This window comes from Platalea leucorodia (assembly GCF_965183815.1).
Source record: "Platalea leucorodia genome assembly, chromosome: Z".
NCBI lineage: Eukaryota > Metazoa > Chordata > Aves > Pelecaniformes > Threskiornithidae > Platalea > Platalea leucorodia.
This window is the reverse complement of record NC_138858.1, coordinates 52,509,862-52,537,028: the sequence shown is the minus strand read 5'-3', so window position 1 is coordinate 52,537,028 and position 27,167 is coordinate 52,509,862. Positions and strand designations below refer to the sequence as shown.

General features: G+C 37.2%; 1 protein-coding gene across 1 annotated transcript in view; it reads left to right on the top strand.

Annotated features, from left to right (window-relative positions):
* The window catches only part of SLC12A2 (solute carrier family 12 member 2), a gene marked incomplete at its 5' end in the record, with an annotated part of 61,723 nt that extends 41,964 nt beyond the window's left edge, over positions 1-19,759 (top strand). Inside the window, 12 exon segments of the mRNA XM_082336212.1 lie at positions 2,886-2,997; positions 5,114-5,254; positions 5,474-5,580; positions 7,590-7,669; positions 9,034-9,174; positions 9,861-9,908; positions 11,464-11,586; positions 11,764-11,875; positions 12,369-12,455; positions 14,228-14,363; positions 15,856-15,923; positions 16,852-19,759. Coding sequence (XP_082192338.1) covers positions 2,886-2,997; positions 5,114-5,254; positions 5,474-5,580; positions 7,590-7,669; positions 9,034-9,174; positions 9,861-9,908; positions 11,464-11,586; positions 11,764-11,875; positions 12,369-12,455; positions 14,228-14,363; positions 15,856-15,923; positions 16,852-16,987 — 1,291 coding nt within the window. The 3' untranslated portion in view covers positions 16,988-19,759.
* Between the last annotated feature and the right edge of the window lie 7,408 nt (positions 19,760-27,167).

Genomic DNA, 27,167 nt, shown 5'->3' with positions numbered 1-27,167 from the left:
TAGATTGAACATGACTTTACCATGTGGTCTTGTCCAGTCCCTGGCTCCACTGACTCAGCATAGATCTGGCTGCAAAGTTAGATTCAACTTTGATGTTACATCAGATTGCTCAGGGCTATATCCAGTCAAGTTTTGAGTACTTCCAAGGAGGGAGGTTCTGTTGACCTGTCTCTTTTCAAATAGAGCAGTTACTTCCTACATGCTGACTATGCCCACCAGAGGATTTATAGTGTTGACATTTAGTTTAGCAAATCTCTATCATCCCTTGCAGCTGTAAGAAGTGTATTATTCTGTTATGCTCAACGTATTAGCAAAAGAATCTAGCTACTAAAATCTTCTGCTGTGTACGAAGGGAGACTTTGTGTACTTAGGGCAGAATTTAATAAGGAGTCAGTTCAGGAAGAGATTCTTGATACAGGTGCCATTCTCTCAGGTTAAGTCCAGAATGCAGAAGCTATCAGGAACACAGTTTTTCAAAGAAAAGATCTATGGTATTTCCTGTCGGTTGGGAAAATACTCCAGTTCTGATCCCAGCCTTTCTTGGGAGTGACTAAATTTTCTTGAAGTACAGGATAGGTACTTAAAACGTCTATGTTGCATACATACAGACAGTTGAAATTAGATGGGTCAACCAATCATGATAGGTACCAGCACAACCTCAAAGAATATGACAGTAAAACTAAGTTACAAATGTATTAATATGAGTATTAATGGGCTTTCCACTTCCAAACTGAAAAGAGTTGGCTGTTATAGGTATAAACCACAAAACTTGACGTTTAATTATGAAAGAGCTCTTCTTTCTGAAGTCCTAAGTCCTAATGTGACATCAAAATCCCTGATTTTTTTGCAAACCTTGTATTACGTATTACATCAAGCTGCATCATTAACAAGAAAAAAACAGTCTACGTTGAGAAACTTGTTTGTTGCTTAGGTATCAAGAGCAGCAATTTTCAGACTTTCCCTAATGCAAATCTAAAGGCTGGCATTAAATAATTTGCAATACCTAACTGTGGTTAGTGTTGTAACCTCGCTTCTGTCTGCTGTGGGTCTATTTTGGGTTGCAAACTTCGAGGTAGAAACAAGCTTTATAGGAAAATTCTTACCATGTGTAACTTTCTGCTTGTGCTGATACAGTAAATGAATGCTCTGCTGATCAGTATGTATTAGGATTGCACTGGAAGTACTTCAGCTCTTTTTTTTGGGAAGCTAGTATATATCTTTCTGACTTTGAAACTTTAATTGTTATCCTAAGGAGATATAGATCTTAATGTAAGCCAGTTTTAAGCACAGTGGCTTTAGGAGAACTATTTTTGGCCTGATACTGGTTTCTAACCTATGACAAAAAATGTTTGGAGTTCTAGAGACACATTCTAAACCAGAGCAGTTCAATATTTATTTATTTATAATACAAGTTTGCAGACAACACCAAGTTGGGTGGCAGTGTTGATCTGCCGGAGGGTAGGAAGGCCCTACAGAGGGATCTGAACAGGCTGGATTGATGGGCTGAGGCCAACTGTATGAGGTTTAAGAAGGCTTAGTGCCGGTCCTGCACTTGGGTCACAACAACCCCATGTAACGCTACAAGCTTGGGGAAAAGTGGCTGGAGAGCTGCCTGGTGGAAAAGGACGTAGGAGTGTACGTGAGCAGCTGTCTGAATATGAGCGGGCAGCGTGCCCAGGTGGCCAAGAAGGCCAATAGCATCCTGACTTGCATCAGAAATAGTGTGGCCAGCAGGACGAGGGAAGTGATCGTCCCCCTGTACTCGGCACTGGTGAGGCCGCACCTCAAATACTGTGTTCAGTTTTGGGCCCCTCACTGCACGAAGGACATCGAGGTGCTGGAGCGTGTCCAAAGAAGGGCAATGAGGCTGGTGAAGGGTCTGGAGAACAAGTCTTACAAGGAGTGGCTGAGGGGACTGGGGTTGTTTAGCCTGGAGAAAAGGAGGCTGAGGGGTGACCTTATGGCTCTCTACAACTACCTGAGAGGAGGTTGTAGCAAGGTGGGGGTTGGTCTCTTTTCCCAAGTGACAAGTGATAGGACAAGAGGAAACGGCCTCAAGTTGTGCCAGGGGAGGTTTAGACTGGGTATCAGGAAAAATTTCTTTACCAAAAGGGTTGTCAGGCATTGGAACAGGCTGTCGAGGGAAGTGGTTGAGTCTCCATCCCTGGAGGTATTTAAAAGACGGGTAGATGAGGTGCTTAGGGACATGGTTTAGTGGTGGATTTTGCAGTGCTAGGTTAACGGTTGGACTCGATGATCTTAGAGGTCTTTTCCAACCTAAATGATTCTGCGATTCTGTTCTATGATTCTAATACGGAAAATGAACTGAAGCTGCTATAGAGATCGAGACAGATGACTTTAGGTGATTCTTACGATATGAAAAACTATCTCCTGAAATGAATTCTGAAGTCTGGACACTTTGTCTTTTAAGATTGACTTGCAGTGTTTTGGTTCTGCCTTCTGAATGATAGTAATTTAGAAAAAGCATATGATTCCGGTTTTTCTGTTGGGCACAGAAGAATGTAAGCTAGAAAGTGCAAAGGGATGTGACTTACAAATGGGGGAAGAAATTCATCCCTCTGACCTAGTCTTGTCTAAAATCTGTATCTGATCTTTTTAAATGTCTAAATTCTCAGATTTAGTGGGATTACTAAGTTTGGAACCAATTAATCATAGGTCTGCTGGCAGTTGTGGAAAAATTGATCTTTACTCAATTTAACATAGTCTTGTAAAAGTAGATGAGGTTACTACCTCTCCAGCAACGATTATGTTCTTATGGCCAATATTTGGAAGAAACTTCTTTGTGTTAATAAAAAAACTCCACTATTCCAGATGAAATGAATTCCAACCTTTTTTTTTTATTCCTCATCTATTCACAATTCTAGACCTCAGTGCTTAATTATGACAGGTGCTCCAAATGCACGTCCAGCTTTGCTTCACCTTGTCCATGCTTTCACCAAGAATGTGGGCTTAATGATCTGTGGCCACGTACATATGGTAAGTGTATTCTATCTTTACTTTAAAGTTACCTTGTTTTTTGTTTTTGTTTTGTTTTTTTAACAAATTTCCTTTTTGTTTGTGGTTCTTGTTTGTGTGGTGGTGTTTTGTTTTGTTTTTAAATAAAAGCATCATTAGACATTGAGAAGTGCAAAAAGAGAGATTTACTGGTAGGATCCACTCATGTATGGGTCATCGCTATCCCAGTTAGGTGTACTACAGGGCAATCTTTGCAAAATTAGTATATTTGATCATTTGATGCTTGCGTGCTGAGGAAGCTTTGTAGGAGTAAAGTGACATTGGATTACAGCCTGGGTCTCTTTCTGTCTTTGTGTCATACAGTCTCATGTACTCTGTCATGCTTTGGACAGAGCAGTTGATCAAAATGACGCGCAGTATACAGCTAGACTTCCTCTCAGTGTCACAGTTTCAGAGAGATTGATTCCTGTGTAGATTTCTTACAAAGCCTGATCTAAAATAAACCTTCTTGAGGGGTAAATTCAATATCAGTTTAGCCAATAGTTAAAAATTGCTCCTAACATTTCAATAGTTTTTTATTCTTTCAGTTATCAGATCAATTCCATTGGCAGGTGAAACAATAATGTTAACAGGTATTTCCTTTCCTGTTCCCTTTCTGCCCAGCTCCTAGTATTTCACTTACTTTCCCTATTTTTTTGTCAGGATATGAGGTGTGGGGTTTTGGGGGGCTGGGGGTGTGTGAGGGCTGGTCTGTCAGGACGTAATTTCAGCAGTTCTTACTACTTGGGGAAAAAAAGTGTCTTCTATGGCAGACTTGTCGAGGTTTTGGGGTGGGGGGAAAGAAGCAAGCTTCAAGTAACTGTTATTCAAAATCATGCTTGTCATGAGTTGTCTTAACTGTGATAGAAGGTGGCTGTCATACTGTGATCTATACCAAAACTTCAGTTAGCTACAGAGAGGCTGTTGCGTCTCTGATAAACACTGGTAAATATGTTTTAGCATATTGGAATTGTGTATTCATATTTTAAGGCCAAACATTTTCTGTCACATCACTAAGAATGTTTAAGCAAGTGTAACTTGAAATATGAAGAGGGATTACTCTTAAATATGCTTAAATTTAGCACACTTACTAAATATGACTTGCTTCTGATCTAATGAACAGATAAGAGTAAATCAAGTTAATGCAATCCACAGAACTTATATTTTGTTAAGCAAATATTTGCCAGTTTTGTCTTCAGAAAATTTAATTCCTGTCTATACAAACTTAAACCTTCAGTGAGTGTGAAAGACAGAAACTGAGTAATACTAGAGAGGTAAGATATCACAGGTGGATTTACTGTCTTTCAAAAGCAGGGCTGTACTGAAAAGAATAAGGTAGTGTCATCCTTCTTGTAGGAAAGTAATTCTGATTAGAGATTTTCTGGGAATGTATCCTATCTCTATTTAAAATTGCTTCACTTGCTTATTCTTCACTAACTGACCATTTGGTCAGAGTGTATCCTTTTGCAAACTGTATCCTTTTGCAAAAACTGGGCTACTGTGTTCTTGATTATACTTCCCCCTGTATTCTGCATTTTGATGTCTAGGAGGAACACAATGATTCGTCCTGATGGAAGTAATAAAAAGAAAGTATTTAAAGACGAGACGACTTTGACTGCAACATAAAACTGCAGGAGTGACACCACTGTGACAAAGACTTTCTGATTAGGATTATGTACACACAGAGGCACACTTGTACAGCCTGAAACAAATATTCCCATAAAGCCTAATATTAAGTCATTCTTAATGTGTGTTTCATTACAAAGCCCTTTCCTTTTAAAACTATGGTATGTTTTGGAGGACAAGCATGTGCCACCTGCTGGGGAAGTGGGTTGTGCTCTGCAGGAACAAGATTGCTTGAACAACCCGCTTCCTAAAAATGAGAATCTGGTCCACTCTTTGCTGCTGATAATGCCTGTTATTTTTTTGTTTTGAGGTTTTTTTGATAGTGTGAAAGCATGTTTTGAGGTTCTTCAAGCTTGAACTGGATTCTAGCAGTGAAATTAAAAAAAAAAGGGGGGGGGGAAACACGACTTTATTACTACTCATACTCATAGTTCTTGTTCCCTCTTCTCTTTTTATTTCCTTATTTTGAAAGGGTCCTCGGAGGCAAGCCATGAAGGAATTGTCAACTGATCTGGCTAAATATCAGAGATGGCTAATTAAAAACAAGATGAAGGCTTTCTATGCACCAGTGCATGCAGAGGACTTAAGGGATGGAGGACAATACTTAATGCAGGTACACCTCTCTCTCTTAAAAAATTTTTTTTCTTTTTAATGGAAGTGGTGAAGATGAAAATCAAAATTGGAAGTGTTTTTATACTTTGAAATATTTTCATTTTGCAAAGTTACCTTAAAACTTTCATGAAAATACTTTGTTTTCTGCTTAAGAAAATAATAGAACCTTTAGTTGTTTCAGTTACATGGGTTTTAAAAAATATTTTTTTGTTCTTCTTAGGCTGCTGGTCTGGGTAGAATGAGACCCAACACCCTTGTTGTTGGATTTAAGAAAAACTGGAGACAAAGTGACATGAGAGATGTTGAAACCTATATCAATTTATTCCAGTAAGTAAAAAAATGTGTAAGGTGTAGCTCTTAGCTTCCATTTCAGTATGTTTGGTAATAAGTCAAGAAGATCTTAGTTCCATGAAGTCTCTTTCAGGTAGACACAGATTTTCCATATTGCTGATCCAGCAATCTTCAATACCTTACCTTTTTCTTATATGGAAATGAATAAGCAAGTCTTTATATTTTAAACATATTATATGTCTATATAATAACTCTTTCTGCATCTAAAAAGAGCTGTAGCAGTGGTCTGATTTTGAAGAGTTACTGTCTTTAGAGATGGAACTAGTGTCTTATGTGCCAGTCTACTGAATTCTTTAAAGCATAGTTCATATTGAAATCAGCGTTTTTCCTACACTACTTCTGTACAGATTAAGCATAGTAGAGAATGAATCAACTCTTTTGCTGAAGTTCTATCTTCATTAAACCTTGCTCTCATATACAAGAAATATTTTACTTACAAGATACACAGCACTGACACCCAAAGTAATACAGTAGCCTAAAAGGAGATGGAAAAGGAAATCCCAGTGTAATTTGACAGTACTGAAAGGCAGACCAGTTCTGGCTGAAAAATCTAATAGAATAACTTCTGCTACAAACACTTAAGAAAACCAGAACTTGCTTCTTGCACTTATACAGAGGATTTTTTTTTTTTTCTGTATGTGCTGCTTAACCAGCTTCGTTTTGTGCTTTACACTTCTCATTTACTGTGCATTTAAAAGAAAGAGAGGATGGGAGCTTACAGGCAGAGATTAGAAAAGGAAAAAAGTCATACCCTCCTAATCTCCCAGTTCCTTAAGAGAACAGCAGGAGCACCAAATGCAGTGAAAAATAAGAAGACATGTTGGTTAGTTCTTGGTTTTTCTTTTTTTCCTATTTTATTTTGGAATGTCTTGTGCTGGAAGATCTGTCAAGGACAACAAGTCATGTGGTTCTCCACATCCTAAAAGAGAAACCTCAGGAGGTAATAACTGTAGGTCAAGCATATTTCTGGAAAATCTCTGGAAAATTGAAAGTCTCTGAAGCACACAATAAAACATATCTAATCTGTACAGATTTAACAAATTAAATAATGAATTAAAAATGTTTGCTAATGGACAAAACGTTTTCTTCTTAAATCAACTTCAATTTTTCTTGCATTTATTATAGAATATGTTGATACTTTGAACATTTCTAATCAAGTCTTCCTACTTCTAAAGAGAAGTGTTTAATGAGTGAAATCTTGAGAAAATTCTGTCTGTGGAGATGACATGGGAGGGAGTTCTCTGATTTATGGTTGTTTGTAATGAAGTATTTATATTAAAAGGACTGATGATTAATGGCTGATGCAAACTGTATGATATGGTTAAGTTCATGTTTTTCTGTCTTGGGGTTTTTTTTGTCCTTCATTTTACTCCACTTCTAGTTACCCATTTATTCAGACTTTTTGCTTGTTTCTACAATAATGAAGTTTTCCCTCTTTATTTTTTAAAGGAGTGAGTTCCTTCCCCATCAGATATAATGGGAATAGATACATTATAGCTAACTTATAGCTAATTTGATTCTAAATTACAACTTTGTAAGTATTTTTAATACCCAAATGTTTTGGAAAGATGTCAGAAATATTTAGTTCTCAGATCAAGGAGATCTACTCAAAATAAATCCCTTTATTTGGGGGGGGAAGGGGGGAGAGCTAAAAACTTAGATTTTTTTTTTTTTCAGTGTACCTTGTCATCATCTGTGCAGAATTTGACTGACCTGTTCATGTTGCTTTTAATTAATCACTGGTTACGTAGGGGAGAGAGGGAGGAGAGGAAATAAATATGCTTTCTATGTGTTACTTTTCAGGATATGGTGTTCAGTTCACTGATGCAACTCGATAGTTGAATTGAAACTGAAATTGTAACACAAATTTATGATTTGGGAGTTCAAACGGTAGTGTTTAATCCCTGGAATTTGTTCAGAGAGTGTGTAAAGCAGATCCTTTGGGAAAGAAAGTTGTAAAATATTTTTTTGTTCCTTTTGTTTAGTGATGCCTTTGATGTTCAGTATGGTGTAGTTGTCATCCGCCTAAAGGAGGGCCTGGACATTTCTCACCTTCAGGGCCAAGGTAAGATCTATTTTCTTTATCTGGTGAATAGCTGTTCTAATTCCCTTTTAATACTGCTTTCTGAAAATGTTAAATGAAGGTAAGTTATTACAAAACCCAACAAATGAAACCACTGCTTTCTTATAGCATAAAAATCACTGCAATTAGCAAGTCTGAAATAAGAATAATGTATGTTCAGCAACAGGACTTGGTTTTCTGTTTCAACTTTCTGTATTTGTAAGCCATGTATAGTTTCTTCCCAAGGATTTACTATTTTACTGAAACAAATTAAAGAGGCTGCCAAATTGGTATTAAGTGTTTGGGACCCAAGTCCAGAAATCATGAAAATCACAACAAATGTTGCCATGATCCAAGAATGCTATGGGTCTGGTGTAGGTTGCGAACCTGTACACACTAGTTCAGAGACCTCAGCGGTAGTCTCTCTTAAGTTTGGAAAGGTTTTCTGTTTTCAGTGTAGAAGGCTTGGTTATGCTTTGGTAGTGGTCTTAAGACGAATGGTATAATTTTAGTTAAATTTCAAGCAGAATAATGAAGGAAGCCTGTTAGCTTTGGTGGCAACTGCCTGCTGAATTGAAAATGTCTAATTCATTGGTAGCTTGCTCCATACAACATTGCTACAATGAGGAAGAATGCTTGTGACATAAGTTATGTAGAGGGGCATCCTCCTGAAAGAGGGAGGGTTGTTCCTTCACTGGAAACATAGGAATGTCTTAAGATTTGGAGAGAGGAAGAGAGCCTGTCACTGTGTGTAAGAGGGCAGAGGAGTATGAGAAACAGCAAGGAGTGAACCTGCAGTGTGAAAACAACACTGCTGGGAAGACTAGGAAATATAACACTAAAGTGTCAGAAGAGTCTTAGTATCTGCTGAGGGACTGTGAGTTTGCTTAACACTGACAGCAACCAAGTAGCTATGCTGTTGCCAAACCTGGGAAAAAAAACTTGGCTGTGAGACGTACTTGGTCTGGGCCTTGTCTAAGGCTCATCTTCCTCTTGGAGTTAAGAGTGGAAATGGAAAATTTTTCCCTGGGTAATTTTTTTTCCTCCTGGTTGTACTTCCTCACTATTAGCTAGCTCTGTTTTATGTTTAGCCTGTGGTAATGTAATCAACACCCAAAATCTAGGAGGGAAATAGCAGTGAATTACAGCTCGGCTCAGAGGAGGTGCCTCTTTGTACTCTGAAGCAGTTTATAGAAGATTTTTTTGCTGATGTTTTATTCTTTTTTTCCCTCCCTCTCTTTGCCATAGCATAACAGTTGCAGTAGAGTTTAACCAACTGTGAACCATCTCAGTATACTCACGTGCCTCTATTGATACCATTTGGAACAATTGAGTGATTTATAATGTGTTTCTTTGCTTTCTCAAAGAAGAGTTACTGTCATCCCAAGAAAAATCTCCATGTACCAAGGATGTCATAGTAAAAGTGGATTATAGCAAGAAGGCTGAAACAGACACTTCTATAGCTTTTGCTCCGTCATCTAGTGAAAGAACTTCCACTCTCCATAAAGGTAACTTGCTAGTTAGCAATGAAATTTGAGTTCTCACTGTTTCTCTCTCTCCTTCCCTCTTCAATTTCTCTCCCCTCACCAAGGAATTATTTAAGGAACTTTTGTGTTTATGGAATGGAAGTGTGTTATGGTTTTCTAGCTGCTAATGTCTAATCATTTAAGTACTTTGGTTTAGAACTTACTAGTATGTAAAATAAATCTTCCACGTCTAGTCCCCTAAATAAAACAGGTGGTAGACAATGGCCTGCAATGGATTTTCATTGTTAATGAGTTTGACAGGTATTAAAAATTGCTTGAGAATCATGCCACACATTTATATATTAAGTGTGATTTGAAGGCTGCTAAATTTATGAAGGTTTTTTCACCTCAGAATAGAATATTACATGCATGTTAACAGACACAAATAATTCAGGATACTTTGACGTGACAATAACGAACTTTCTTCTTCCTTTTAAAGTAAAAGCTTGGAGTGACTTAATAGTTAAGTGAGCGATGTGCTTAATTTTTTTTAAAGTGCAAATAAATCTCAGGATCTGGTAGACTGCATTTGTGTGCTTTTCTTTGTATGAAAATCCATTTCATTCTACATCTTTATTTTCTAATTTTTTTATATACACTAGTAGTGTTTTCATTAACATCACAAAGGAATTTAACCTTTTTATTTTGTATCTTTAAAAATTTTCCAGAGGAGGACGAGGATGGAAAGACTCCAACACAACCACTGTTGAAAAAAGGCAGGCATTTTCCACCTTTTTGTGTTAAATCATTCTTTCGCATTGTTAATTTCAGTTTTTCTTTTGTACTCCTTTCTACACATATCTATGAGAGAGAGGAAAATATCAACCATGCAATGTTAACTTGTTTCTTCATATCTGCTTTGGAATGTGCTTCATCTTTAGGGATTTGGCTATGGAAAAATGCAACTTTGGAAATTTCCAGAATGAGTTGCTACTGAGAAAGGATTATGCATGTGTCTAAGCTATGAATGTTGGATTTTTTTTTTTTTTTTTTTAAACTCTTGTTCTTAAGTAACATTTGAAATGTGTTCAGGAGCTTGCTTAGTTCTCTGTGTCTCAGGTATCTGTCTTGGCCCTTACTTGATTTAGGAGTAAAGGAAATATTATCTAGTGGTACAACAGAAGTGCTCCATCAGTCTATTCAGTAGATTTTCTAAAGCCATAGTTGTTGCTCTGTTATTTGGAATTGTTCAATAGCTTGCAAATTAAGGCATAATATAGCCACTCAGTGAGATCAACATCTGAAATAATGCAAAGTAGTCATTCAAATAAACAGCATTTTGAGACCTGAATTGAGCAGTTTTCACTTCCTGGTTTATTTCAGACTTTTTTGAGTTAAGCAAATATTTTTGCCTTAACTAAGATTCGTCTAACTTCTTTGACATTTTCTTCATAATTTCAACAGCTAGAAGCTGTTGTGTTTTATTAATGGAAAGTGAGATTACATCTTGAAGCACAAGATGGCGGTTTGGAAGAAGTCCCAGTATGCAGTAAAGTAGTATATTAATGTAAATCAGTCACAGATGTACTCTGTATTTAAAAATGCCTAATAAAATAAGGACTGAGATGAATATCAAACTCGTGGCTCCTGTTCAAACCAAGGTTTTAATTAAGGGAAAGGGGTTAGTTTTTTCTGTAGCTTTTAAAAATATATATTTATCTGTATTAATCTAATTGAAAATGCTGCTGTTGTTCTCATCAAATCCAATAACTTTGTTATGCAGAATAGCGTATATTGTCCTTTGGAGCCTTGCACATGCAAAACAGTACTTGTTCCAAAAGATAGAATTGCAATGCGTAGAACTAGCGTTTATTCTTACTATATGTGTAAAGAAAAATGGATTCAATGAAAGAAGAAAACTGCTTAGGACATGGTATTTACTTGTAAATTATATCGACATGCTTTTAGGGAAGTTTTGTCATATGCAAGAGATAGCGACAGTGCATGACCTAATGCTCTGAAGTAGGTATGCAAGGTTAGTTAAATTGTCTAGGCAAATGACTGTATAAAGATCTTACAGATCCTGTATTTGTCAAATATCTGCTAAATGACTTAGAGAATTAAATCTTTAACTGCTGAAGTTATGAGTTTACAGACTCCCTAAATATAGTTCAATTTATATCCATTCAATCGAAATTTGGAGTCGGGTTGGGGGAAAGAAACAATTTTTATTGAAACTTGGAGATATCACAAAATATTAAGAAGTTGCGTTTGAATTTCAGGGTGATTAAGCAAAACACTTAAATGAAATTTCATTCTACTTCTTTCCAGATTCAAAGAGCCGATCTTCTCCTTTAAACTTAGCTGACCAAAGACTTCTTGATGCTAGTACTCAGTTTCAGAAGAAACAAGGCAAAAGCAATATTGATGTCTGGTGGCTCTTTGATGATGGAGGTAATGTGCTTTATACTTTGAAAACAAATGTTGAAAAAAAATTATTGAAGTTATTTTAAATTAATTGTTAATAGACATCTTTCAATCAGTTCATATATAGATTACTAATTTGTACTATTAAATTCTAAAACAATGCTATGTTTTCTGAATCATTCCCAAATTCTGGTCAAAATGCAGGTTTGACACTGTTGATTCCGTATCTTCTTACAACCAAGAAGAAGTGGAAAGACTGTAAGATCAGAGTTTTCATTGGTGGAAAAATAAACAGGATTGATCATGACAGAAGAGCGTAAGCTTACCTTTAAAAATTCCATATCAAATGCTAATAGATCATGTTACACAGTAGATGACTGTCTTCCTAGTAGCCTTCCTTCAATTGTTCTTTGGTTGAGGTTTAATCAGTTCATGTCTATTCATATTCTATTTCATTTCTCCAAAAAAAGCTCCATTGCCCCCAGATTGTTTTGGATGGGATACCTTATGTTAAACTAATTTTTCTGCAGCATTGTCTGACATTATCATCTTATTTTTCAAATATTTCTGAGGTTTGTCTTTAAGGGAGAGTTGTTCTCTTAGTTTTATGGTTTTATTTTTTTTTTTTCCGAAGCATGTTGTTGATTTATAGCTGTATGACAGGTCTATTTGATTTTTTTTTTCCTATTGCATTTAAGTTGCCTTTTTTTTTTTTAAACTAGTGTTTTTATTACTGAACACCTATCTGTTTACCCTGTGAAATAATTAAAAATCTCATCATGCATAAAGGCTTGTTTTTTCTGATACAGGATGGCTACTTTGCTCAGCAAATTTCGGATAGACTTCTCGGACATCATGGTTCTTGGGGATATTAATACTAAGCCAAAGAAAGAAAAGTGAGTCTCAAAAAAACCCAACTTTGTTAGTTGAATTCTTGAGGTCTTTTGGGAATTTAAAATAATTCATTCTTTCCTATGTAGCAATTTTGATAGAGTAGTTCCTATGATATCCAGTATTTCACAAAAACGCAGGAAATAAATTAAGCAATAACTCCTATGTCCAAGAACATAGAATTCTCTATGTTTTAAATCTATAGCCCTTAGATTGTAATGTTAAATTTAGAAAAATACATTTTTAAAAAATTCAATATTTCTGGACCAATCTTCTTTAAAAAGGGAAATGCTCACAAAAACTTAAATAGTCTTTATTTTACTTGGAGTCTTACTTTAATGTAACAAAGCTTGGCCTTCAAATAGCCTGATCTATTTTTTTCTTTCTTTTTTTTTTTTTTTAAATTGCTTAGATTTCTGATTTACACAGGAGTGATCATACATTCCCCAAAATATATCCAAAACCTTTCTAAGATACCAGTTGGCATTAGCAATAGCTGTAAACTAAGTGGAGAAAGATGATTTATTTTTAATAGTTGCTGTGTTGTATAATAGAATATTGGTAATGCTTCTTTTTGTTCAGCCAAAAAATAGCAGATCACATTTGGTTTTTCCCTTTTGATGAAGGTGAAGTCCTTGTAACAACTAACTTCAGTAAAGACTGCCAAGGGTAGAAAAAAAGTTTGTTTGGTAGTGTGGGAGTTTCCTGGAGGAACGGGAACACCTCAGTTAGAAAATGGGCATGCGGTAGTGTTTAACTATACGGAAGCTAACATGTTACCCATACTGATACTACAATATATCCCAAGAGGTATTTCTTAATGTTTGTTAAATTTTCCACACTGTAATTTCGAACCACAGAAGATTGGCAATACCTTGTCATCTTTATAAAAAAACATTCAAGTAACATCGAAACGCAGTTATTTCATTGGATGTAAGGCATACATTTCAGTGTGTTCTACTAAAAATCTTGTTTATTTTTCTCACATGTCACATGCTAGGGCTATTCAAAGACAAGTTAATTTCATAACTTGTGGCAGACTGTGTTTGCTGTTCAAGTATCCCAATGTGGGTAGAGAAAGTAGGGTAATGTAAGTTGTTCTTTCTAGTGGAAGTGAATACCTCTTTGGTCTTCAAAAGGTTTTCTTCGAAGTTCTTGCTAAAGTTCAAGTGAATTCAAAGTAACACCTCATTCTAACAAGTGCAACAGGAAGACTAAACAAGATGGCCATGGTCATTTGCATTTGAACGTGGCTCTCGGACTGTATTGGAAAGATTAAAAAGAAGAAAAATAAAAATACCAAAGCCAAAACCCTAACGGCACTAGCATGACACTTGATAACTGTGTTTTTTAGTGTGACATGTAAACTCCTCTTTCAAATTCAATTCTGAAGAAGCTACTGTTAGTCACTATACATTTTCTAAAGTAGTACTCCAACTTTCAAACCATTATAGTAAAACTCTAGCAAAAGTTATTTGGTGGTGTTTTCTTTTTTTTTTTTTAAACTGGCTAAAACTTTATATTTAGTTGCATGATGAACTCTAGCTGCATGATGAACAGTGAAGGCTCTTACAGATGTCCCTAATTGTTTGTTGAATTATAATGTCTGCATATACAAATAGCTGATTTGATGTTCTAACTGCAATTGGCAGTGAAAATATTTCAGCTCACTTTATTTTTACATGGTAATAAAACTTAATTTCTGATACTATGAAAGTCACTGCTGATGTATAGACTCATGTATGTTTTAATATGGCTGTTCACTTAATCGTTCCAGTATTGCAGCTTTTGAAGAAATGATAGAGCCCTTCCGACTTCATGAAGATGATAAAGAACAAGAAGTTGCAGATAAAATGAAGGAGGATGAACCATGGAGGATAACAGATAATGAACTTGAGCTTTACAAAACAAAGGTTCTGTATTCTTTAGTGTTATGTTAAATGTCATGTAAACTTTTTTCTCCTGCATTTGTGGATGTGATATCAGTGAGTTCATTTTTGTTACTCTCTCTCTTCCATAGCTGTTTTTATGAATAGCTGATGGAAAGGAGCATCTAAAACCATTTAGGTGGTTCGCAAAAAAAAAAGAAGTTTCTGCATTCGGGGGGAGGGGGGTGTGCTAAACTGCTTTACTACAGTATTTCAGCAGTTAATTTAGAATAATATAGTCTATATTCAGCTGTTGACTTTTTTTTGACCAAACTAACATTTTTTGCTTTGTTACTAAAAAAACCCAAAACACACCACATCTAATTGTGGTGTTAAGGAGCAATTAAAGGTTTGTCATTCTTCCCAAGCACTTGTGCACTATAGAGACATCAGAGGTATTCCTTCTCAAGCACTTCTATGGAGGAGACTCAGGTAGCATCTTATAACAGGATGCAGATACAGACAAGTATCTAAAGAAAGACTGGTTAAAGTTTCAGTGATCTGAATTTCTTCAAGATGGTCCTGAGTATATTCCACCCTTATCTTCTTTTTCTTGTCTGGGTTTTACAAGTTCTGTGAGGATTTGCAATAGAGAAGGAATGGGAATGATAGGTCATTCTGCATTGTAAGTGTTTAAAAACAAACAAACAAACAAAAAAGGCAAGAATCTGTTTAACAGGTAGGTACAGATTGACTGGCAGCTGTTGCTGAGGTCTTTTAACTGCATATTACAAAGGGGCTGGGGGACAAGATTTTGTAAAGTACAGTTACTTTATATTTAATGAACTGCTTGATGCCTTGCTGTTCCTCATGTATACAAACACTGCCAAAACTCATTTCAGTGAGATAACTGAAGTGATTTATTCTTTTGTCTGCTGATAGCTTAATTGTTTATGCAGATGCTAGCCTGCAGGCTAACTAGACTTCAGGTCATCTGAGAACAACAGAACTACAAGCAATGGTTAACCCAAAATGTTTGCTACAAAGTTAGCTGATATAAAAGAGAACTGAAAATTACTGAGGAAGCTACCTCAGATGTTAAGACAGAATAGGGTAGTAAAAAAAGGGAGGCCCATTATGAAGATAGGCTTACCAAATGAAGATAGGGCTTCACTTCTGTAAGACCTGCTCACTGTGAGCTTACAGGATATAGTTAAAAGAACCGTGAAGAGGACATAAGGGGCTCTTGCTTCCAGGAGCTATGGAGGATGGTATTATTAGAGGGACTATCTTAAATTTAGCTTTCATAGTACTTAGCTTATTTGCACATTTTAAGCTTACTGCTTTCTTCTCTCTCAGCCTTGCAACCATAGGTATTTCGGAAAAGTGAACAAATTCCCAAACTGAGGTGGAAGTACATGCTTTCTATACATGACTCATATGAATTGATCATAAGTGTTTTTCATTTTTCTTGAATAAATGAACTTTTTGTAGTTTTATAGAAAAGATCTCCTAACAAGTGTCATTTTAATTACAGACTTACCGCCAGATTAGGCTAAATGAGTTGCTGAAAGAACATTCAAGTACAGCTAACATAATTGTCATGTAAGTAAATTATTTGTACTGTTATCCTAATTGATACAGAACTGTAATTTGAAATATAAATATACGTAAATAGAGGTTAGGAAAAAGCCTATGCCTTGACATTAAAGTATAGAAACACTCCAGGAGGTCTGAGTGCTGAAAATATTTATTAGAAGTGTGGAGTTACTATACTGATAAACGAAAAATGGCCTGTGTAGTTTTGTGGTTCTGATACGCTGCTTTAGATGATTACCTCCACATTTGTAGCACTGCTCAGGATTCTCACATTCTTTCCACTCCTGCATGCCAACTATTCCCCGCTCTTTCAGGTCCTTCCTCTCAGTTCTTTTTCTAGGAAATATCTCTAGATAAAGTTAGATCATTATCTTGCTGATGGATTTCCATGGAATTACTTTTGGTGTAAACAAGCAGAACGCAGATCATAGGTTTCTTCGCTGTGTCTTTGTTTAGGAGCCTGCTTCAGAGCTCTGTGAAGTAGTACTAAAAGTGAAGTTTGAGTAGGGCAAATAGAGTAGTCTTTTTCAAAAGAAAACGAGTATGGCATGTTGTGGAAGGATTGTGAGAAGGAATATTAGACTTCACCAACCTGGCATCATAAGAAAAAGCCCTATTTTAAAATCTTGAAGAGTCTTTCAAGAAACTGTCTTTAACTGAGGAGAATTCTCCATGAAGCTACCTGAATACAAAACGGTGTTAAGAGGCTAAAAGTGAGGGGTAAATAGATGTCAAGGCCTGTGGTGCTTGGGATACAAACTCTCAACTCATTAACTGAATTGTGAGGGGAAAAAAACTAAACTAAAAAATGTTAGGAAATTTGACTTAATATCTACCTCTTTGCAGAATGATACTTTCATATTTATATGATAGGACTTATATTCCACTAGGTTTTTCTAATTGTTGAATGCTTTTTTTTCCTTGTGAATTACAGGAGTTTGCCAGTTGCACGAAAAGGTGCGGTTTCTAGTGCACTATACATGGCCTGGTTAGAAGCTCTTTCTAAAGATCTGCCACCAATTCTCCTTGTTCGTGGGAATCATCAGAGTGTTCTTACCTTCTATTCCTAAGAGTACTGCACATGGGACAGCTATGATGAAATGGTACTTCAGTGCCCAGGGCAGAGTGACTGACATGGTCTGTAGATTATTAACATCACAAAGGCAAAAAGTGACTCTTCTTTCACTATTTCACTGACTTGAAAGCACACAAGGAAAGTCACTGTATTTCTAAAGTTGTGACATCTTCAGTTTTAGTCTATATTTTCTGTAATTTAATCTTGCTTAATGGGGGAGGATACCTTGTTAGACTGAAGAACAAGACAAGCTTTTTGTTTGCTATTTGAATAGCAGCAATAAAATGTTTTATTTTTGATCAATGAAAGGATTATAGATTTATAAAAGCCTTTTAGCCTTGAGGTGCCTTCTGAAATTAACCAAATCTCATCCATACATCCTATTTTGTAAATTTATATAGAATGTCAAAATCTGCCTTCAACTAAGAGTTTAGATCAGACTTTGTTTAGTTTCTAGTCTCTTCCATATTACAATAAAAATGAATGCTGCTTTTCAGTCTTCCATTGAGCTATTAGTTCTTAGTACTGTATGTTTTCTACTGTCAGAAAGTTTTTGGATTTTTATTATTATATCTGTTAGATTTAAAGGTGAGAATTGGGGCAGGTCAGTTGAACTAAAACAAATTTCTGATGTTATTGTCAAGACTTCATGCTACTAAATTTTGTAACAGTTAAAATAAAACTAATTCTACTAGCAGAAAGGATCCTTTTCTGAAATTTGACAATGTGTACTACTTTGGCACTAGTCTGAGATACATAGCTAACATTAGCTACCTTGGCGAAGGATACTGGTCAATCTTTGCTCTGTAGCTCTAATATGAAACTGAATTCATCTTAGTGGCTGAGGCTTTTTATCTTTATACAAATCAGAGGAAAAGAAAAAGACCTGTCCTAATTCTTGGCCTATTATGTTTTGGTGTCACTTTCAACTTACTTTGAAACAAAACTCAACTTAAGGCTTGAATGGGGATAATATAAGCAATGTGATGCTATCTAACAGAAAACAGTAAACACTATGTGGAATCTTGCTATCCAATATGAAATGTAAAAGCTACAGTTCTCTTGCATTTTTCAACAAATGGTTAAAAGGACCACTAGTTACTAGGGGAGATGTTTTTAGGTCAATTCATTCAGTTGTCAGAAAATACATTTAGTCTTATTAAATAATACTCAGGTTTGATCGTCTAGCAATTTAGATCTATTCCATACATCCTACTTTATACATTTTCTATGTTCAATAAAGAAACTGCCAATCTTGTGTGCCCTTTCATTGTATATTTTGAAAACTTCATAATTTAGTCTACTATGAACACCTACACAAGAAATTTCACTTGGGCCTTTGTATAAAGGTTAGTAATGTGAACTGTTTTTTAAATTCCTAATATATTTTGGATAGAAAGGATTGCCTAAAAACATTTCACAAGCTTTTGATATTAGCATTGGACATGCTTACCCGATTGGTATACCAGTGGTTGAGTGACTTTCATTTAAGGACGCACAGAAAAGGTGTATTTTTATGCTAAGTACAAGATCAAACTGAAATGTAACTGTTCCTTTTGAAGGACAAAGCATAATCATTGTGTGGCCAGGTAGAGCTTCAAGTTGTGATTAAAGATAAAAATACACAGTGCAGTATACACTGTTGTCAAATTCTTGGTAAACTGCAAAAAATCTTTTTTTTGCTGTTTCTGTCAATTGGATTTGAGACTATTGAATCGTTTCACTTTAAAAAAAAAAAAAAAAAAGAAAAATAAACATGCATGTTTTGCTGCTAAGTGTGAGATAACTGATACCAGCATGAACCCAGCTTGTTACGATAAACATTATAAGATGAGACAGTTTGCAGTAAAAGTGCTGTTTCCTTCCAGGTGAGGGGGTGGGGATCAAACTTGCCAACATATCTATCACAGGTTTTACAGCGTTTTTTAGGAGATAAGGATGTCACATTGTGAATATGGAATCATTGCCATGTTTCTTCTTGTTTTGTGGGTTACATTCTTTTGAACAGATGGACAGTAAGGCATGGACTTAGTGCTGCTATCTTAAAAACAAATAAAAAAATGTGCACAGGTACACTTATTTAAAAGGTTTTTTGCCCATTCAGGAAACCATTGCTTGTGATCTGTAACACAAACCAAATGAAGTGTGTGTATACATGCATATATGTGTATAAAATTATATAAAATATATCTAAATATGCATATGGGGATAGTTAAGGTAATGTCTGTGAAATAACGTAGAATGCTTTTCACATGCACTCTCAGAAGCCCGCTAATGCTAGGCACGAGGTCAAGTTTCAAGTTTATTTGCTACACTAAAATTTCAACAGTTAATGGTAATTGTTTGCAGCAGATGTCAGTTAGTGGCAGTCACTCCAACTTCTGCTTTGATTTTGACGCCAAATTTAGTTATGTTCCAATCATTATTAATTACTTGAAAAATGAAATCACTTACACATGGCAATTTCATACCTTCTATAGATTAGGTTTCTTTGTGTGGGTTTAAAAAGACAGTAATAGCTGGAGAAAATCAGTTATTTATTTGTTCACTTATATTTGTATTTAGGTTTCCTTTTACATACATTCTTTTTATATGCTTTTTCTGACATTACATATTTAAAAATAACTGAAAATAATTTAAAGATTTGAGCGTTAGTGGGTAATGGCCCACTTGGGTTTGAAGATGTAAGATTTGATACTGTACTGTAACTGTCACACACAAATGCTTTTCTAATGTTTTAACGTAATTATTGCAGTTAATACTTTGTACCAGGGGGATGTCACTGCAATAAAAGAAAGTGAATTCAATACAATTGTCTTGTCTAACAAAGCCTTTTTTTATCAGTGGGGGGTAGGGAATAATGTTCATAGTTTAACAGATTAATGATGAAAATAGTTCCTGACATGTAAATATGTTTATTGCATGCATCTGATACTTACCTTTATTGTGGAATTTGCATAGAACCATGAGTAGAACTTAAAGCCATTCAGGTGTCTCATACAAGGAGACAAGTGTTTTGTTCTCAGGGGGAATGTTTGCCGCCAGTGGGTTAGGAACCACAGCGGTTGCATAAGGACAATAAACCTTGTTTCACTCTCTAAAATTTGTCATGAGTTGCCAGACAATGCAGACCAATCCGCAATACGTGGTATGTTTAAGCTGGAACATTAGTATCTGAAAATTTGTTCCTATTACATATGCAATTTGTTTTGCCTCTGAATACAGTGAAGGACTGTCTTAACTCGTCTTTCTCCCTCAAAATAGTAGTCTACTGGGATATGAGGAAATATATTGAGAAAACAACTTGTAAGATTCAGTTGCAAAGCCGCTTGTAAGCAAGATGCGCTTGGCCTTAACTCCACTAATGTACATTCAACTAGAAGCTAGTTGAAAAATCAAAGTTTAAGAGCGTGATAAGAAGGCAAGTTGTTTTCTCATATCAAATGATACTTGGAACCACTGAAGAACTTTTTAACCTCATCAGTTTTGGTGTTTCCCAGTGTAGCTGGGAGATTGAGAATTTTTATTTGAAAATTAACCTCTAATAAATTCATACTTCTACTATATATCCTTGATTTACTAAATACTTGTTGATTAAGTTTGTCCATGCATTTAAATCTAGGCCTTGAGAGTGAGGCTTGGAGGCCAGTGGAAAGGGAACGCTTGTTAAAAGTATACCGCCAAGTAGAGGAGAAGGTATGTAGCAGTTATTCTAGATCCTCCTATTTGCTGGAGAAGTGATTGATCTAAATAATGACACAGTACCATGAGCTCAATTCACAGATAAGTAACTTCACATATGCTTCTGAAGCTAAAAAATGAAAATTGGATCAAGGTTGGTCTCGTCATTTGGCTACACAATTAAATGGTGAAGGTTCACACTGCATAGTAACCTGTTTAGGTTTTGTTTTGAAACAGGAAAGCAGGGCTCCCTTCACCTTGGTGAATGTTCTTAATTAGTCTAGCTACACTGTCTTGTATAACCTGCGTGGGATCCTGTAAATCTTGCCTCTGCACCTAAAACCCGGTTTACGTTCAGGCGGAGTGGGAGCTAGGCTTCAGGTCTGTGAGACAATAGAGGCATTGAATGGTGTTCTGCTTCAGTGCCACTGCCTTGCTTCCCTTTGGTGCAGGGTGAAAACTTGTGGGCACCTCACCAGTGCATGATCAGATCTTTCTTGCTACTCTGCCTCTTAACAGTATGGTGTGGAACAGGTTTTCAGATTTAAGTCTGTGGATTAGGTTGACGGAGGCTGATGTCTGCATTTAGGAGAGGGGGAAACAAGCTCTTGGAAATCGTCACTTGTAGCTCCAATGATCTGCTTTTCACCCTGCCTCCCTTCCCTGCCCGCACTGCTTGGGCTGGCCCAGGGGTGCTAAGCCGCCATCCCACAGCCTGTGCAGCCATGTTTACCTGCATGTCACAGTGTAATGGGTAGAAGGGAAAATGGAATCGTTCAGGATTTAAAATGTCAGGCAACGCTAAATTTAACTTTTCAACCACCCTCTCTCCGAAGAGCCCCGTTTCGCGCGCCTGGGGCCGCTCCGGTAACGCCCCACCCCGGCACCGCCCCTCCCGGCAGCCCCGCGCTCCTGTTGGCTGCAGGCGTCTCCCGTCGTCCTCTTATTGGCTGCTGCGGGGGCGTGCCGCTTGTCCTGTCACTCGCGGCAGCCGTTAAACTGTCGGCCCCGGGCCAGCTGCCGGGCGGCGATGGCGGTGGCAGCGGGGCGGCGGGCGGCCCAGGGGAGCCCTGGCAGCCTCCGCCAACAGCGGCCCTTGCTGGCTTGCTGTAAGCCTGCCCTTTCGTAAAGCGCTCGGATGTTTGCTTGCGCATGGTGGTGTGTGCTGGAAATGTATTTTTATTATGCTTCAGTGAAATCTTGCAAAACACGCTGTTAACAGGAATCTAACGGCAGTAGCAGCTGGACGTGAGAGAAGAAGGGCCTCGCAACTCTGCTCCCACCCTGTGGGGATCTGGGGAAAACTAACTCTGACGAGCTGTAGCCAACGCAAATTCTAGTGTGAGGTTCTGCGTCTAGGTACCTCGTCTTCATAGTCCGTCAGTTCCCGTCCACAGTAATAATTACAAAATCCTGCTAATAAAACGTGATTTTCGGTGAAAGAAATAGGAAATACTTTCTCCGTAGTTTTCTAGGAATTCAAACTACAATAGCAACGCCAGGCGGCACTATTGTCTTTCAACATTCCAGGTAATGCCTAAAACTGCACCGTCAAATACACTCGTTGCGCTGTTCCTTCGGTTTCATGGCGTAACTGACTTAGTGCTTTGAATAAAGTTAACTCATATCAGCGTAATAGTATTCTTTTGCATTATTTTTTTCATAATTTTGACTGTGGATTGGAGAATTTTTTTTTTTTTTTCCTCCCTCCCTCTGTGGGAAAAATACTCTGGTTTTGTTCTAGAAGGCTGCAGGAATCTCTGTGCAGATGCTGCCTGTTGAGCTCAAACAGCCTTTTTACCACCCAGTAGCCACCATTTCATAAAGCACCTGGTGATGCTCGCTTTTCTCAATGGCTATTTCCAGCTGTGTTAACCTTAGAGAGCAGAAGGATAAATGCTGAAGGCAGAGGGAGAAGAGATGTTGGAAAACAAAACAGACCGACATCTCCCATCTAGTTTCAGAGTGATCCATACTATTTCAACAAGGTATTTTTGCTTCATAAGTAAGAACCAAGACAAATGTCCACCACCTTCTACAAGTACAGAAATAGGAGCAAGATGATAAAAGCTTTATGTCATCCCAAAATATTCAGGTACTGGCTATTTAAAGTATTGGAGGAAACTGAATAGTGTAGCGCTAGGCATTTCCAAGCTTATTAAGTTTGGGAATAACTTTATCACTCTGTTGAAGTGTTTTACAACTAATAACTAAATCTTGGAACATCTCTCTCCAATTAAATTTGTCTCTGCAAAACAGATGGTAAAAAGGATTTCCACAGGCTCTGGCTGAAAATTAGAGAGCTGGGATTAGCCTTGAAACGTCCTCACTCCCAGCCCTGTATGGTCATTCGTTCTTTCGGACCAAGTTGCCTGGCTGGATGGTTTAACAACAGTATTGCAAATTATAGGGACTCTTGAACAATTCCTTTGTACTACTGTTACTGATTACATAGATTAACATTTAGAAAAGTATTAAAAAATTGATACGTGAAGCAGGGGATGGCATATATGTACAAAAGAATATGCCAGATAATCCAATGTTAGCCTAGGTGTTTTATACATATTTTGCTCAATTGAATGCAACTCATCTCTGATGAGCAGTTGGGGTAAAGAAAAAAAAATCAAAACAGATGTGAAGTGCAAAAATATAAGCACAAAAGTTAAGCATTGTTGGTTGCAGTAAAAAAGTAGTTTAAGCACCAGTAACCTAGAAATCATAGCAGGTCAAAGCACAGTGCCTGCCAAGAGAAGCTTGCACCTCGAAGGAAATGACATTTTATGGAGTCAACCAACAACAGGCATGCACAGTATTAACATATGAAATCAAGGCTAACCACAGAACAGTGTGGGCTTTCACATGGGATTTTGGCTAACCTCATATAGAATTTCATTTTACTTTTGATTGCACAGTTGAGTGTTGTTAATTTTAAAAGTCTTTCTTCTGATTAAAATCTTTCTGTGTTCTTCAACTAGCAACAGTATTATTTCAGACATGGTAGGATTTATCGGGAAAACTCAAACTGGCAAATACATGCCAAACCTTACTAAGCATTCTTTATACATGATATTTTTATTTTAATTGTATTGCAGAGTTTGGGGGTTGCTGCTTTCTTGTTCTTGCTATGTTTGTAAGCACCTAGAAAAATGAGGCTTGATTCTCAGCTGAGACCTGGGAGTCACCATGATGCCAATAATTCCAATGGGTATAAAAAAAAAGGTTATGATTACTTGTCAACTCTGGGAACTGAGCACCTTCTCTAGCCAGAAAACACATCTGACTTTTTCCATCCTGTACTGTTGGCCAACCCTGAAACTCAGGTCATTCTAGAAAACTCATTCTGTCCCGGAGAGAAAATATTCCAGTATTAATTTATGGTTTGGAGTCTGTCTTTGCAACTGTATCTGTGTGCCATCATTCCAAATGCATCATAATCAAGAAATTTTCACTTTCCCAGGATTAGGCAAGGTTAGTAATAAAAAGCGTCTTCTCCTACTGTAGCTTTGACTATAGGTAGTCAGCCTCTAAATAAAGGGCAATAGGTTCTGAGTTTGTAGTCCTGTCCTTGTTCTGACAGTAATTAACCATATTCTATGGCAGCTTTTATGCCAGGAAGTGACTTAGTGGCAGATTTGGAATTCAGATCAAGTGCTGATTTCTAGGTTTTGCTGTGAATACTAGGAATATTCTCCCTTTAATGGGAAACACTTTAAAATTAATTCTTTGTAATTACTTCTAAGTTCAAAACATTCCTGTGTTGTAGGATAATTAATTGTTACTGATAAAGAAAAATCAAATACATAACACAGCTTGTTCTTTCAGCCCATAAACACAAGGTAAGATCCAAGCTATCTACTTCCCAAGTCTAACCAGAAGCAGGAAAAGATGTCATGTGGTTTCACTGGCTTCACTACAATGTATGTGTGGATCTTTGAAATTAGTCTGCAGTATATGGAGCCTGAAGGAATGACAGCATTCTTCCTTAGACTTAAAATTTTCATGATGGCAGTAGTAATGGTGCGGCTGGTCAGGTCATGTTGCTTGACAGATTTTTGAAGCTTGTATTGTTTGTCCACCAGGTGAGCCAGTAATGAGCAGTTATTTATGGATAGGGTACAATTTCTTTTTCCTAACTTTAAAAAGCATTAGGGAAATTCTTTTACTCTCCTACCCGCCCTCCTGGCCCTGCTTTAGTAAGAGAGCTGTGATCTTAAGAAATGGTATGTGCATTATTTGTTCTTGCTGGTTTTTTAAGAAGTGTTTATAAAACAAAGCTCCAAGTTCTTTTCCAAGAGTAAGTAACACATAGAAGGTTTAAGATATCTGGCTCCATTTTGGGGTAGTTTTTGTACTTGTAGAATAAATCATTTTGGGAGAGAACTGTGGAGGTCGTCTAGCCCAACCCCCTTCTCAAAGCAGCTCCAGGTGTATCAGATTGCTTAGAGCCTTGTCAAGATGAGTTTTTAATATCTACAAGCCTCCCTGGGCATCTGTTCTAGTGTTCAAATTACAAGTTTTCATCATAAGGATGGTCTAATCAGACTTTCCCATGTTGCAACTTGTCTGTTGCCTCTCATCCTGTCGTGTACCAGGAAGAATGCATTCCCATTAGGTTATTGAAGACATGGAAAAGTTCTCCCTGCTGCCTTCTCTTCTTAAGCTGAAAAACTCCAGTTTTCTGAACCTCCTCTTACATGTTGGATGATCCAGCCCAGTCACCAGTCATCTGGGTGACGATGCTGGACTTCCTTATTTCCTTAGTATTTTGCTGCAAGTGAACTGAAGCCCATTTTATTGTTCTTCGCATCTCTCACTAGCTTCAGTTCCATCTGAGCTTCAGATTTCCACACTTCATCCCTGTACACTTGGTCAATGTACTGGTATTCTTCACAGGCAGCCAGTCCCTGCATCCACCTTCTGTGACCTTGGGTTTGATTGCATGTGGAGGTTGTTTCATCTGTGCTGGCCTTCTGCCACGCTTGCTCAACTTCCTGCACACCTGACTGGAAGGCTCTTGTGCTTTTCAGAAGTCGTTGAAGATCAGCTGGCTTTTCTGGGCCTCTTTGCCCTGCAGAGCAGTCTCCTGTGGGAACCTGCTACACAGATCTTAAAAGAAGCCAAAGTCTGTTCTCCTGAAGTCCAGGGCTGTAATTCTACCTTGTCTCTTGCTTACTTCTCTCAGGATTTTAAACAGTGCTCTTTGTCATAGTTGCTGCAGCTAAGACTGATCTTGGCCTTCACATCCCCAGCTAATTCTTTCTTGTGAGAAAACAGACTCAGCAGAGAGTTTGTCCTAGGTGACTTTTTGAGCAACTGCATCAAGAAATTATCACCAAGATACTCAAGAAATCTCTTGAATTGCTTTCCCAGCTGTATTGCCCCTCCAACAGATATTGCTGTGTTTAAAATACCCTGTAAGTACCACAGCCTGTGATCAGGTGGCTTCTTCCAGTTGTCTATTTCAAGTATGTTCTGAGACGTTTATACATGTGCTCTTAGGAGAACAGAAAGGAATATAAGGTCACCTGCAAAAATGTTAAAGGCATCCCATGTCTCGACTTCGGAGTTCAGAGTCAAGAAAATTTAGATCAGTCTGCCACTGCAATAGCTGTGAAATAATATGTTGAAGCCAACTGGCAGAAGATGAATGACTGTGAATGAAATCCTATGGTTCTGAGTTCTGTTTTGGAGAGGATATCATAAGTGTCGTAAGGGAATTTTAAGAGGATGGGAATTTAAATGGAAACCATTAATTGGCACATTCATTTCACCTGAGGATAAAAGAAAGATAGAACATGGATTAGAGATGTTAGTGGAGTGCCTGCTTTGGGTGTGAGAAGAAAATTGGAAACTCAGAAGGTAAAGACACAAGGGAAAAACTGAGAAGATGCATGAACCATGGAATAGAATTGGGGGGAAACAGATGAGTGCTGAGAAGAGGAGGAAGGCCATATCTGTGTCACCTGTTTTTCGTTCACTCTTCTGGAGAGAAATTGAGGTCTTCTGTGGAAAAGTAAGTTCACATAAAAAGGCATTGGAGAAGTGTTATAGGATACCTGGAAGTGCAGATGTGGGGTCTTAGTCAAATGAGGGTGCATCTGAAGGAAAAACTTTGTAGTGGAGGTAATCAGCTTAACATTTTAAATTATTTTCTGGTTAGTTGCATTTTCTATCAGAGCTGGTGTGTAGAGTGTATGAAAGCCCTCTGTGCATACTAATTTTTTTTTTTTTTTAAAGCACAGTGTACTATGGAAGAGTTTAAAGCATTTTGCTATTTTTTTCTCCCTGTTTTTCATTTTTTTTTTCTGCATAATTAACCATTTAGTTATGGAATACTTGATATTACTTGCATCATTGAAAATTTTGCGGTTTGACAGCTTATGTGGACCATATTCTGGATTCTGCTTCCTCTTGCTTTTTAACAAATCTTGCTTTTTGTCTTGGTCACTTTAGAATATTTGTTCTTGGTTCTTTCATAACCAGCTTTCATCCTT